We start from the raw sequence: 13049 nt of genomic DNA on the forward strand, positions 1-13049 counted from the left end.
TTTTGGCTTTGGCACTGATGCTGACAAATAACATTCATCCGGAAAAGGGAGGAGATGGATCTTGACAGAGATCAATGAAAAGTCGCCAACTCAGTTGAGAGGTCATATTTCAAAACTCTATAGCAGCCCACAACTGTGGTCTAAAAGTCTGTGCTCCTCATTGTCTACAAAGGTCTTTTAAAACTCCGGGGATCTTCATTCCTAATGAATGTATTTTACAGTTAAATAAGATCAATGTAACTTTGTGAATAGTTATGATGGACAACTTGGATTTACCCCTCCCTTCACTCCCAAGTTTGAACATATGGCATTTCAATGGTACTCATTTGTACTTGGAGAGGGGAAGAATAAAGATCTTTTTGTACAAACTCTTAAAAGGTGGAAATTTCAATTGTTTTAAGTTTTGTTTGCTTCCTTGTACTGCTTCCTGTAAGGTTTGCTCTGTCACCAACCAGGAAGGCAAGAGCAGCTAATTAGATACTGAGACTGCAGCGCCCTCTGCTGGTGATAAGAAATAATTTTTGATTTATTCTACTTCAGATGTTCTGGGAAATACATTTGCAACGCGGCCATTATACATGTTCTCCACACGCGAGGACCATCTGACTAACCCAGTAGCACAGGCGACATCTGGAAGTGGTGCAAGCCCTGCCCTCCCCCACTTCTCAAGACCAAAACCAGCCCTCCGTTCAATGATTTGGAAACTGTACATATCGACCACAAAATTTATTAAATATAACTAGGCAAAAGGCACAACAAACTGCATTATTCAAGTATTTGCATAGATGCACAGAGATCATATTGTAAACCTGCGAGACATAAAATGGTGACGCATGATGCAGAGGCTCTACCATAATAATAATAATTAATAATAATAATTAATAAACACTGAGTGCAGCCCTGTGTGTGTTTACTTGGAAGTACTCATCAACCTCGTTTGAAACAGGGGTGCCAGTTCCCAAACCTGATCGGTGTCTATTTAAAAACTCCTTGTAAGGAAGAAGCTCAGCAAAACTGGGCTATCTCCATGGGGCAGCATCTGCATACCACCATCTCTCTACCTTACCATCTCTTGTAGCACCCAAGGAAACTTTACCTTCACACTACAGCAGGTGAGGATGGAGGGCCTACAGCCCCATTTCGGCAGCATTAGGAAGGGGAAAGCAGAGTGCTGATCTCTTTGCTGTGGAGATTTTAAAAGTAAGCCCGGATTGACATTTGGCAATGCCTTGAGGAAGATAACCTTCCAGCTCTGAATAATCCCCCCCCCCCTGAAATTGTAGCGAGTTGTTCTTCGAAGTATTCTGAGATGGCATAAGCCAAGACCTTGCAAAGCCAAGGGCTTCAGGGAGGTACTAAGTTAGCAGAACAAATCTGTTTTGCCTTCACCTGTGACAGTTCTTAACGGAAGATTACTGATCCCACTATGCTAAGAGTGCCTGAGACTTAACCTGAAAAGACAGAGACCAGGATGGATGCTGTTATGTTTTCTGAGATGCACACCTTCTGTCTTGAAATGGCTGCTGGCATGTGTTTAAAGCACACTAGTATGTGTACAACCATTCATTTGGGATATTTGAAACTAGATCAAAAATGTTTTGGAGCGTTAATTGTATTTCCAGTGACCGTTCTTTGTGGCATCAGTTCTGTGCTAGAACTGGAAGAACGTAATGAGCACAACCTGAGGATTTGGGGGAAAATGCAGTGCTCAAAACCACTTGTGCATTGTTATTGATAATGCAGTAGACAGCATAGACTGCTTATTCTGTAACATGAGAGCAATGTAGGTACATGCATAGTTAAGATACCACTTGATTATTGCACTGTGCACAACTTGGGAAAATTTCTAGGAAACCTTGTTTTGCATACTCAAGCTGAGGTTTGGACTGTTGAAATATTTTTTTTAGGGCCATGGGGCTACAATTGTTTTGGCTCATCTAGAAAGACGACAACCAAGCCTAAAGGGCCTTTTTTAAAAAGAAACAAAACCGAAAACACCAGTTTGCACTGCTGCCAAAAAAACCAGAAAGTCTCTGCGTAAACAGCACCTAGATCCATTTCTAAGACTGGCTATGGCAGTTTTGATTCAAGTTTCCTAACAATTCATGGTAATAGACAAAACAGCTCCTCATTTTTAGCACCAGCATATTTGCAAAGCCAACTGAAAAAATATCACCAGTTCAACAAAAGCACCAAAAGCACCTAAAACCTGAGAAAACATTCATAAAGCTTCAGACTGGGAACAATGTTGCAGCTGCATATTTGGAAGTTGAGGTTATTTATGCACTATGGTATCCTGTTACAGTATTAAAATAGCTGGGGTTTAATCAGCTACCCAATGGTAAAAGCACCATGAGTTAATTTTTCTATTTAGCCAGCTGAACTGTCTTAAGACACCCAGTTGGGTGCCTATAGGTGAACTGGAATATAGAGGCTAGAAAGAAGGCACACAGCCTATAATTTTTTGTTGAATCAAGTGAGATGCAGCAAACCACTGTAGTAAGAGGAAAAGAGTCTTAGGATTATAGCACCTGTAGTACCTTGTTCGAGGGCTTGATCACATTGTAAATTTGCCATTGTTAATCCATTTTACACCAGCCCCAAATTGGAAAGATGCAAAAGGAATTCCAATTACACCGAGATTTAATCAAGGGTTATTTCCAAATTACTCAATGTTGGTTTCGAACAGCCTTCTCAAGCCTGGCGCACCCAGGATGTTTTGGACCCAAACAACCCTAGTTAGGGGTTGATAGGAGTTGTAGTCCGAAACATCGGGGGCACCAGGTTGGGGAAGGCTGGCTTGTATTAATTTAGGGCTGTGGTATTCAACCCTGCCCATCAGCTATAGGCTTCAAAGCCTTAGCTTGATAGTGTTGAGTGTAAACTCTCAACCAAGATTATCCCATCAGGAGAGGATAACTAGTGGCACCAATTTCCTGAGTGAGCAAGCCCAATCCAAATGAAACAGAAATAGACAAAAACTAAGATAAGTGTACTTGCTTATATGAACACGATGTAGCACGCGAAAACAGATAACTAACTACAATTAATTCTAGGAAACCCTTAAAATGCCTTGCTAATATTTGGTTGATTGGTAGAGTACATTTCTTTTAGGTTGTCATGGGAACAGTGTGCCGCCACACAAAACCCGCCTTGCATTCTGTGCGGCTAGGCAGAACCTATAATTAAGATGCCACATGCAAACAGGATGGAGTAGACTTTAAAGGTTGATGGCGGTTGAGAGCAGAGGAAGGACTCACCATAGTTATGCCACCAACACTTTCAAACCTTGAATGTAATGACCAGAAAAGCTTTGGGCTAAGAAGGTGATGGTGTAAGAGGGCAAAGGTAAAGCACTGAACCCTGGGAGATTCCTTAAAAGAGGGAATAAATATAGTCAGTATGGAGCAAAATTCCACAAGATCAGACTACGTCTCCATACAGTACTTTGGAGGAGATGAGGTCATCACAGGGGCACCACAACACTCTCTTCCCCATAGGATTGTCTGTGGTTGTAACAAAGCTGGAAAAGCTGAGAAGGATGCGGTGGCTCAGTGTTGACTAAAATACATTTGTCTTCTATTGAGGCGATAATGAATTGCTGGGAGAAATAGAGGCTTCTCCCACTTCCGTTCCAGCACATTGCATATTGCACTATAACACACCAGTGCTATTTTAAACAAGTAACTCCTGTAATGAACAAATATCCAAAAGGCAAAGCAGGTCACATTAACCTTGGCATGTATGGATAGAATCCCCACTGACGTCCAAGGGTGTGTCATCGACCTGTGCCAAGGTTGCTAGAACCGGACCTGAAATTGGTCTCGGCTAGTTCATACAAGGCTGTGGGATGGGGAGGAATTTGAGATTTGCACATGCCCAGCATGTCTTCTTCCTGGAAACAAAGCCTGTGGGAAATCCCAGGTCAATGAAGGAAGAACCGGTGTGGAGTTCAGAGTTGCAAGATGTCCTTCAATGTCTAAACTTCAGGGTATTCACAGCTTCAGCATTCTTCAAGACTGAATTCTAGGAAAGGGAAAATGATTGTGAGTTCAATGGATGCTAATTTAGGTAAGAGAAACAAGAGAAGAACAGTACCTCTTAAATGGAAATACTTCAGTCTCTTGTAACTGTTCTCACTTCACAGTTATAGACCGATTCTATATGTGTTTATTCAGAAATAAGGCCCACTGAATGTAATAGGACAGTCATCTCCAAACTTGGCCCTCCAGCTGTTTTGGGACAACAACTCCCATCATCCCTAGCTAACAGGACCAGTGGTCAGGGATGATGGGAACTGTAGTCCCAAAACAGCTGGCGGGCCAAGTCTGTAATAGGATCTCAGCTTTAATTATATATACAGTGGTACCTCGGTTTACGAACTTAATCTGTTCCAGAAGTCTGTTCTTAAACCAAAGCCATTCTTAAACTGAGGCACGTTTTCCTTAATGAGGCCTCCCACCGCTGGTGCCCTTCCACTGTTTCAATTCCGTTCGTAGACCGAGGTAAAGTTCACTAACTGGAACACTACTTCTGGTTTTGTGGAGTTCGTATACTGAGTTCATAAACAGGGCTGTTCTTAAACCAAGGTGCCACTGTAGTTCTGTGTTACAAGCTGGGGGCTGTAGAAGGAGAGGATGGAGGAAGCCCACTCACATTGGATTCTTCTTTCTAAAGCACCCACCCAAAAAATCTATTTGTAAATGCCTATGTATATGACAGAAGCAGTCAAATGTAGCTGCTCCCTGCCCCTCAAAGAAAAATGGAACTGGCCCAGATTGACAATCCCTGACAAGGCCACAGATTGAAGACTTGACACTGAATGCGGTGGAGTTCTGGCCTGAAGTATATTGCTACATAGCCCTTGGGCAATAATAGCACCTGCTGTCCTTTATATGCCTCACCTCCTGACGTACTCTCGTATTCCTTACAGCACTGTAGGGGGGTGGTACTGCTGCATTCATCCTGGGCAACCCAGCTCTGTTGCTGGCAGGAACTGGATTAGCAGGAAGAGCTTTCTGAGGTGGTCGTGGTCTGGAAGAATCCTGGGACAAGAAAGTAAGATCTAGCAGGGATCTTCTTTTAAAAAAACAACAACCTTCCAACTATCCAGTTGCCAGGATGGACAAAACTCTATGTTATCTCTATTCCCTGCTTTATAATCTACAGAACTGTTAGGCACCAGGAAAATAGAGCAGTGCATTTTTATTCTTCAGAAATGCATGTAATAAGGCAAAAGTCCGGATTTCCTTTTCAGAAAAGAAAAATATGGCCTTAATTCATTTGCATGTGAAAACACATGCAAAAGTTTGGGGCTGTGCTCATATGAAGCACAGCCGACTGGCAATAGGATGTATGCCAATTCTTGTGTTTTTTCAGTGTTGATACGCACAGTTGGTGGGGAGGGGCAATACCTGTTCTGCTTCTACCAAATGCATTTTTCCATGCTGAAGCAGAATTAACTATACTAAAGTTTTATTAGCCCTCATTTACTAATATGTACCAATAGTAAAGGGACACGGGTGACACCGTGGGTTAAACCACAGAGCCTAGGGCTTGCCGATCAGAAGGTCGGCGGTTCGAATCCCCGCTATGGGGTGAGCTCCCGTTGTTCGGTTCCTGCTCCTGCCAACCTAGCAGTTCAAAAGCACGTCAAAGTGCAAGTAGATAAATAGGTACTGCTCTGGCGGGAAGGTAAATGGCGTTTCCGTGCGCTGCTCTGGTTCGCCAGAAGTGGCTTTGTCATGCTGGCTACATGACCCGGAAGCTGTGCGCCGGCTCCCTCGGCCAATAAAGCGAGATGAGCGCAGCAACCCCAGAGTTGGTCACGACTGGACCTAATGGTCAGGGGTCCCTTTACCTTTACCTTACCAATAGTAAGGCCAAAATCAGCTCTTGGGCTCCATTAACTCACATATTCACTCTATTTTTATCAAGCTGTGGGAACAAGTTGTTTCCACAGGTGTAAAGATATCAATCCGTATAAAAATACTCACCTGAGAAACAATGACTTTTGGTGCTGGTGGTGCTGGCCTGCTTGGAGGAGTTCGCTTGGGGAAATCATTTGCCTCACTCTGATACCCGAGAAAGGGAGGTTTCTTTGTGTTAGCTGGGAGAGCAGGAGGTGGTGGCGGTGGTGGTGGTTGCGCATGAATTTTGAGCTCTGGAGGTGGTTCACAGTAGAGCACTTCAGGCTTTGCAGGGATATTCTGTATGCCAATTGCCTGCATGGAATCACACAAAGAGCAGGTGATCTTTCTAAAATCACTCCTGCATTGACATTGTCTAGGTTTACTCCTGCTGAGACACTTCAAATGACCCAATATGAACAGATTTATTAACCAACCACAGAATCTCAGTGCTTCTTACAAACACCATGCATTTAAAGCATCCCCCAAGAATCCTGGAAACTATAGTATGTTAAGGGTGCTGGGAATTGTAGCCCTGTGGTGGGTAAATTGCAGTGCCCAGGAATTTTTAGCGTGCGTGTATGTTCTTTAAAAGTACACAAAGTCCTGGTCCCATATACATTTTGTTCCCTGAGCACTCCTTGTGGTTATTTATGAATTTTTGCCATTTCTTTCCCACTACTTGGCTCCATTAAAGCCCTTAGGGTGAGTTACATCTAATATAAACAATAAAAATGAATTCTTTAAAACATTGACATTAATACATTCATGCTGGATCAACTGCTTGCAGGCAATCATTTACCATGAGAAAAGGTGCTCACAAGAGCCCAAAGAGATTCCCTAGACAATCACTTTCATCTTGTGTCTCTAGGATGTAGCAAGAGAAGCAGCTTTGCAGTTCCAGCATATTGATTGACTGACTGACTGATTGATTGATTGATTGATTGATTGATTGATTGACTGATTGATTGACTGGATCATGTGTTTTATAACGCATGGGAATTATCAGCTTGGATCAATACTGGGTTAGCAATACGGTGGTACCTTGGTTCTCGAACTTTATTCATTCCAGGAATCTGTTTGACTCCCAGAACTGTTTGAAAACCAAGGTGCGGCTTCCAATTGGCTGTATGAGCTTCCTGCACTGAAGCAGAAGCCATCTCGGATGTTTGGCTTCCAAAAAACATTTGCAAACTGGAACACTTACTTCCAGGTTTGCGGCGTTCGGGGAGCCAATTTGTTTGTCAACTAAGCGGTTCGAGAACCAAGGTTCTACTGTATAGAGAAGATCAGGTGTTATTCATCATGGCAGCTGTAAGTAGTTTCAGCTTTCAGATACCTTTCTCTGTTCCTGGGGGGTTTTCAGCTTGAAGGCTGGGTTGGCATGCCCAGTCACACCACTCTGAATGGGAGGAGAGGTACTGCTTGGGGAAAACAACAGGAAACAAATATTACAAGGAAGCTGCCTCTCATGGTATATACGTATTTAACCATTTCATGTAGCTGAGTCAGAATCATGTATCATAAACAACAAACCCAAATAATCTAATTTAGGATAGAATGGGAACGAGATAGAGATGTCTGGCTCCCATTCTATCCTAATTTAGATTATTGGAACAATGTTTTTGTAAGAGGCCAATATATATTGTAAGTTGATTTGAGTTTATTTTTTTAAGTTAAAAAAGGAGACTAATAAGTGAATATAATTATAAATAATAATTATAATAATCTGGCCAACTCAGCTGCAATAATCCAGGCTCATTTACGGGCAGTGAGTACTGTTGATAAACTAAATTTTGCAGCAGGAAGTCTCTGCATGATGAACACTAAATGGGCTAAATGTCTGAGGTGGGAGGTAATTGGAATTTCATAAAAGAAGAAAGGAACTAGTTTAAACATCTTCCCTTTTCAGTATATATATCTTTGTTGTTGCATATGCAAGAAATACATTTGTTTATCAGTATATCTGTATCCTGGCCTTTCTCCAAGGTGCATGGTGCGCAAGGCAACTTGCACATGCAATCCCAGACTTCTTTATCCCGGCATCAGAAATGGAAACACATCTGTTACTGTCATACTATAAATATTCACCTGAACTGCTGCATTTTCTTTGGAGGAATGAAAGCCTGCTTTAGTGGTACAAGCCTGGCTCTCCATTTATAGCAGCAAAAAGCAACTCCAATTGCAATCAAAAGCAAGATGGAAAGGACTCCTATTATGATTGGGAAAGGACCTGACAGGGGGGAAAATAGACATATCAATATTGTTATAAGTCCTCCTTTCACATCACTTCTACCTCCACCCCCCACCCCATACCATGGTGACCAGTGAGAGGAAGAGGGAATCTCAGTAAGTTCTACTTATGTCATAATGTTGCCCAGGAACTTGCCATGCCCAGATGCCAGATGCCACAAGTCAAGGTAGGTTAGGAGTAACAGGACCACAGACAGCTCCAAGAGAGCAACTTGCCCCAACTAGGTTGAGCGCAAACCCACCTCTACTCTCTTTACACCTCTACTCCCATACCACCCCTTCCAGGCTCTACCCCCTTGTGGATTATTAAAGGGCCAACCCTGGCCTGAATGTGAGCACTACTCCCCATTCCATAGCCTCATGCCAGTTGTGTGCTCCCTGCACTGCTGGGTGGGTAAGGTACTGTAAGATGCATTTGGTTCCTACAGATTCAGGGAAAGGTGCCTGTGAGGGTCTCAGCTCTGGCCCTACAAGCCCTGGTGACTTGGGAGCTTGTTCTATTGGCTCCTGTCTGTCAGCCTTAGAGTCAACAGTGCCCCAGTCTCCAGCAGCTGGTCTAGCTCCTTAGCTGGAGTCTCTGGGCCATAGCTCAGTGGTACAGCATGTGCCTTGCAAACAGAAGGTTCCAGGTTCAATCCCTGGCATCTCCAGGTAGATCTGGGACAGACTTCTTCCTCACTTCCTGGATAGCTGCTGCTGGTCCGTGTAGCGGACCAGCAGCAACTATCCAGGATGTGAGGCCCCAGATGCTATTGGAGTACAATTCCCATCATCCATAGCTAGCAAGGATGATGCTAGTTGTAGTCCAAGAACATATGGGGACCCAAGGTTGAGAAATGCTGGTGTAGACAATACTGTGCTAGATGGACCGATGTTCTGACTCATTATAAGGCAGTTTCTATAGCTGCTAGAATCTGGAGTTATGACAAAAACTCCACCTGCCAAATTCCATCGCCCATTCAGCTATATAGGTACAGGTTCCCTTGCCCTCTATTGTATCTAGTTACCTTAATTCCCTCCCACCCCCTTCAGATTTCATTAATTTCCCCAAATAACATAAGTCACACCCACTTTTTTGAGGCATGGGCCCACTGTCCAGGCTTCCTCCATTCCCAGGTTTATTGCAAAATGGAGGTGCCCATCCACTGAAACAATGGCAGTTCTGGTTGTTGTTGCAAATCTGTAGAGAGAACAATGAGGAAATTTGACATTACCCTTTCCTTGTTAGCAGAAACATCACACACTATGATCATTCCAATCCAAAAGCACAGCAGGGTGGATTTGTAAGGAGCGCTTGCACCTTCTATTGACAACTGTCAGGGCTCAACAACACTACATCTATATGAAGAATGTCTCATCTCCCCCACCCCCACCCCCAAAAAGTCATGTCTAATACCACCCAGCCTTCCTAAGAATTGCAGTGGAAATTCCTATCATTTCTACCAACCAAGTTCCAATGGATATGTTTTCGCCCTTCAAAAGTATACTGGGATATATGCACATTCCCGAAATGCGACCAAACTGACTTTCCACTATTTTTAACCTCCCAGCAAATGTTTCCTGTAACATTGTCTGGCCATGATGGGCGTGGATAGCTTCTTCTCAAAAACTGCAACATGGCTTAAGAACAGCTAGCACATCCAACACATAGTATCCAAGGTCTACATAACACTCAACAATCCCCCTATGCCAAACAAATCCATGAAGACCTCAATCTGACATCTATGTTTGAAAGCCCATCCATAAATGCATGCAGCTGTACAGGAAGCCATTCTAGCAGGCCACAGGGCAGAGTAGCTAACATGGTACCCTCCAGATGTTCTGGAATAACACTAGCTATGGAGGAGGAATCAGTTTTCAGTGGATTTATAAACAATTTTTATTTTTTTTTTTGAGGTGGGCCAGGGTCTGAACCAGTTGAGCTTTGCTCACATCAGTTTGTCTATTTATGCAGGGATTATGTTATGAGGCACTGAATGCATCAGTGAAATCACATATATTTCCTCCTACAGATAAAAATAAAAATCACTAGTTGAATGGGCAAGTAGCACAGACCGTCATATTAAGAAGGCAGAAACCAAGATACCTACTCCATGGCCATTGCACTTCTTCCCACAGTCTCCAGTGTCAAAGAAGGAGGTGTTTCTACAGCGCCCCTCAAAGCAAATCTGTAGGAAGAAGACAGGCATTCAGGATAAAACTGAAGCAGTACTATGAAATGTATTCCTAGGCTGGGAGATAATCAAAGCTGAATCCATTGCTTCACCCCACAGATAATACTGCTGCTCTTGGTAGCTGCTGGAGTGGTGGAACAAACAGAAGTCAAAAGGTGGTGGAAGAATGGCAAAAGCCAATTATTATTGTTCTGTGGTTCCCCTCCACAGCTTGCTGATTTGCTGACATGAGGTTGAACAAGAATTATTTTGCTTTCACAGATTTGTAGTGTTCCACCCAACATTTGATGTGGTGGAGCTGGTGAAACGCAACCAGCCTCAAGCCTCACAGCATTCCCTTGTATTGAGCACAGTTCTTAGAAGGATACAAGAGATCAAATTTGGGGGTTGGGAACATTCCCTCCCACATGGAGCTGCTTTCCAACAAGCACATGACAATGAGCACACTCATTGTCATGGACTGGTTGGATGGCAGGAGACACAAGCTGGGGAACCCCCAAGGGAAGAAGACTCAGAGCCGGGGGAGTGGTGGTGGGACAACAATGGGTGGTCCGAGGGAGAAGAGGGAACAGATTGGCAGGAGGAAGTGTCAGAAGCTGAAGCGGCAACAGGATTTAGTGAGCAGGAAGAGCATGGGGCAGAGAGCAGTCCAGAATCAGAGGCAGAAGAGGAGGGGGGGATGGGACAGAGATGAAGTAGGCTGCTGAAGAAGCCAGGGAGTCCCCCGCTCCTACTATGACCAGCTCCCTGTCCTTCCTGATCTCCCAGAACATACAGAGAAATTAGGAGGACAGAACAATGAGAGATAAGACAACAGAGCCTTAGGCTGCTGGGGGAAAGAAGTTGAAGAGGAACCTTACAGAGTGGTGGGAAGGTGGTGACCTTCAGTCCTCGCAACTGCCTCACTGGGGCAAGACCTCCTGGGAAGAGTCACTGTGATCACCTGTGCTGTTTTGGTTTCTTTGAATAAAGAGCTAACTTCACTGGCACTGGTGTTTTTTATTCTGACCTACTCCTGGCTCTGGTTCCTGACACTCATTTCTGAAGAGAGTTCCACTTGTTATTTTTTTCTTTTTCAAAGCTGTATCAAACCTCTGAAAAAGTGGCGCCACTCAGGTGCTTTGAAAACAAAATAAACTGCCAGAGCATTGTAGGCAACCTGCACTTACGTGACTGTCACCACACTTCGTTCCTGCCATCACAAGGCCCGGGTCTAACATGTCACCTTCATCTTCATTTCGGTATACATGAGTCCCACGACAGAATATGTTCCTTCCGTCTAATGTGATAGTCGTGTCAATTGCAACAGCATTGGACTCCAAAGGCTTGGAAGCAGAACTTTGGCACTGTATCTTGCCACACTTAGCATCTCTGGAAAGTGAAAATAGTGCATGAGAACCTGAGCATTCTGGCTAAAGTGTCAGCTTCTCTTCACATTCAAGAAACTATCATTTCCATCCTACAAAATGAGCAAATCTGAGACAGAGAACTTTCTATGGGACCAGGAACTAACGTTCCTTAGGCACAACTAATGGTGTGTTTGCATCAACTGGATATATCTTGGGATCGCCCTCAAAGGAGTCAATGCTTAGAGTTAGGCTTGGTTTTGATAAATAAAGTTTCTCATTAGAGTTTCTCATGAGGGATCACCTAAGCCTCGTCCTTAAAAGATTGGTGGCAACCCAACAATAAGTAGTACCTGAGGTGGCTAGCTGGGCCTCTTTTCTAAATAGCAGATTTGTTCACAAATGAGCCCCTCACACAGTTCATTTCACACAGTAGGTGGGGAGGGGGGCTTACTCACAAGTCATGCTGCTTTTCTTTTCTTTTCAGATGCAAACCACACACTCAGAAAAGCTGAAGGATATTTTGAAAAAGTATGACCCGAAAGAATGGTTTACGTTCACATGGCATGAACATTCACTAAAATATTCAATATAAGCAACTGAATATTGCTAACAAAATTCCTAAGAAACCAGAAGTCATCTTCAGCCAGTAACAATAGAAAACTGATCATTTTTAAGCCTTTAACCTGTAAGGACACCAATCCCACCCAGAATAGTTGGATCTGCTTTCTACCTTAAGTTGCACTTCCTGTATCGGCCATTGATATCCTTCCCACAGTTCCCGTAGGAATCGCCAGCAGCATTAACCCTCTCAAAGCAGATGTCAGGTGCTGGCCTTGCTCCTGCATGGAAGAGATTCATGTAACTGATTTCTGTGGAAGATAGTAGCTTACCCAAATCTGCCAACCACCAACTTTCTACCATGGCAGTAGATGTGAACTCTCTACTGTCGTTTTCAGGTGAAGAGCAAAAAAACCAACAGCAACACTAAGAGACTGAGGCACACGAGATAAGTCATCAGTATCACTCCCCCTGTGGCACAGGATAGCATAGCATTTCTCAAACTTGGGTCTCCAACTGTTGTGGAACTACTACTCCCATCATCCCTGACCACTTGTCCTGCTAGCTAGGCATGATAGGAGTTGTAGTCCAACAACAGCTGAGGACCCAAGTTTGAGAAAAACTGACTAGCATGACGGTGGATTGCTACAAACAGTGGAAATGTAAGATATGTGTAATGTCCTCCACATGTAGCTTACGAAGCAACTTTTCTTGGTATGTGGAATCATGAGAATTCCATACTCCTTCCAAAGAAGGGTTTTTTATTCTGCATGGTTGTGAAGAAAGTTCAAAAAGCTATCCCCCAC

At 43.6% G+C, this 13049-nt stretch overlaps 1 protein-coding gene across 2 annotated transcripts in view; it reads right to left on the reverse strand.

Moving 5' to 3' along the window:
- Positions 1 to 513: 513 nt before the first annotated feature.
- Positions 514 to 13049, reverse strand: part of ADAM19 (ADAM metallopeptidase domain 19) — a 56384-nt gene continuing 43848 nt past the window's right edge. Inside the window, exons 15-23 of one of the 2 annotated variants that reach the window (XM_079968213.1) lie at positions 12416 to 12524; positions 11506 to 11707; positions 10253 to 10330; positions 9234 to 9342; positions 8001 to 8142; positions 7249 to 7330; positions 5997 to 6224; positions 4905 to 5045; positions 514 to 4026 (exon numbers count right to left, since the gene is read on the reverse strand). In XM_079968213.1, coding sequence (XP_079824339.1) covers positions 3973 to 4026; positions 4905 to 5045; positions 5997 to 6224; positions 7249 to 7330; positions 8001 to 8142; positions 9234 to 9342; positions 10253 to 10330; positions 11506 to 11707; positions 12416 to 12524 — 1145 coding nt within the window. In that variant the 3' untranslated portion in view covers positions 514 to 3972. Of the gene's footprint in view, positions 4027 to 4904; positions 5046 to 5996; positions 6225 to 7248; positions 7334 to 8000; positions 8143 to 9233; positions 9343 to 10252; positions 10331 to 11505; positions 11708 to 12415; positions 12525 to 13049 lie in introns of both variants that reach the window. The other variant, XM_079968212.1, reaches the window with a different exon arrangement.

Source organism: Podarcis cretensis (assembly GCF_951804945.1).
Source record: "Podarcis cretensis genome assembly, chromosome: 2".
NCBI lineage: Eukaryota > Metazoa > Chordata > Lepidosauria > Squamata > Lacertidae > Podarcis > Podarcis cretensis.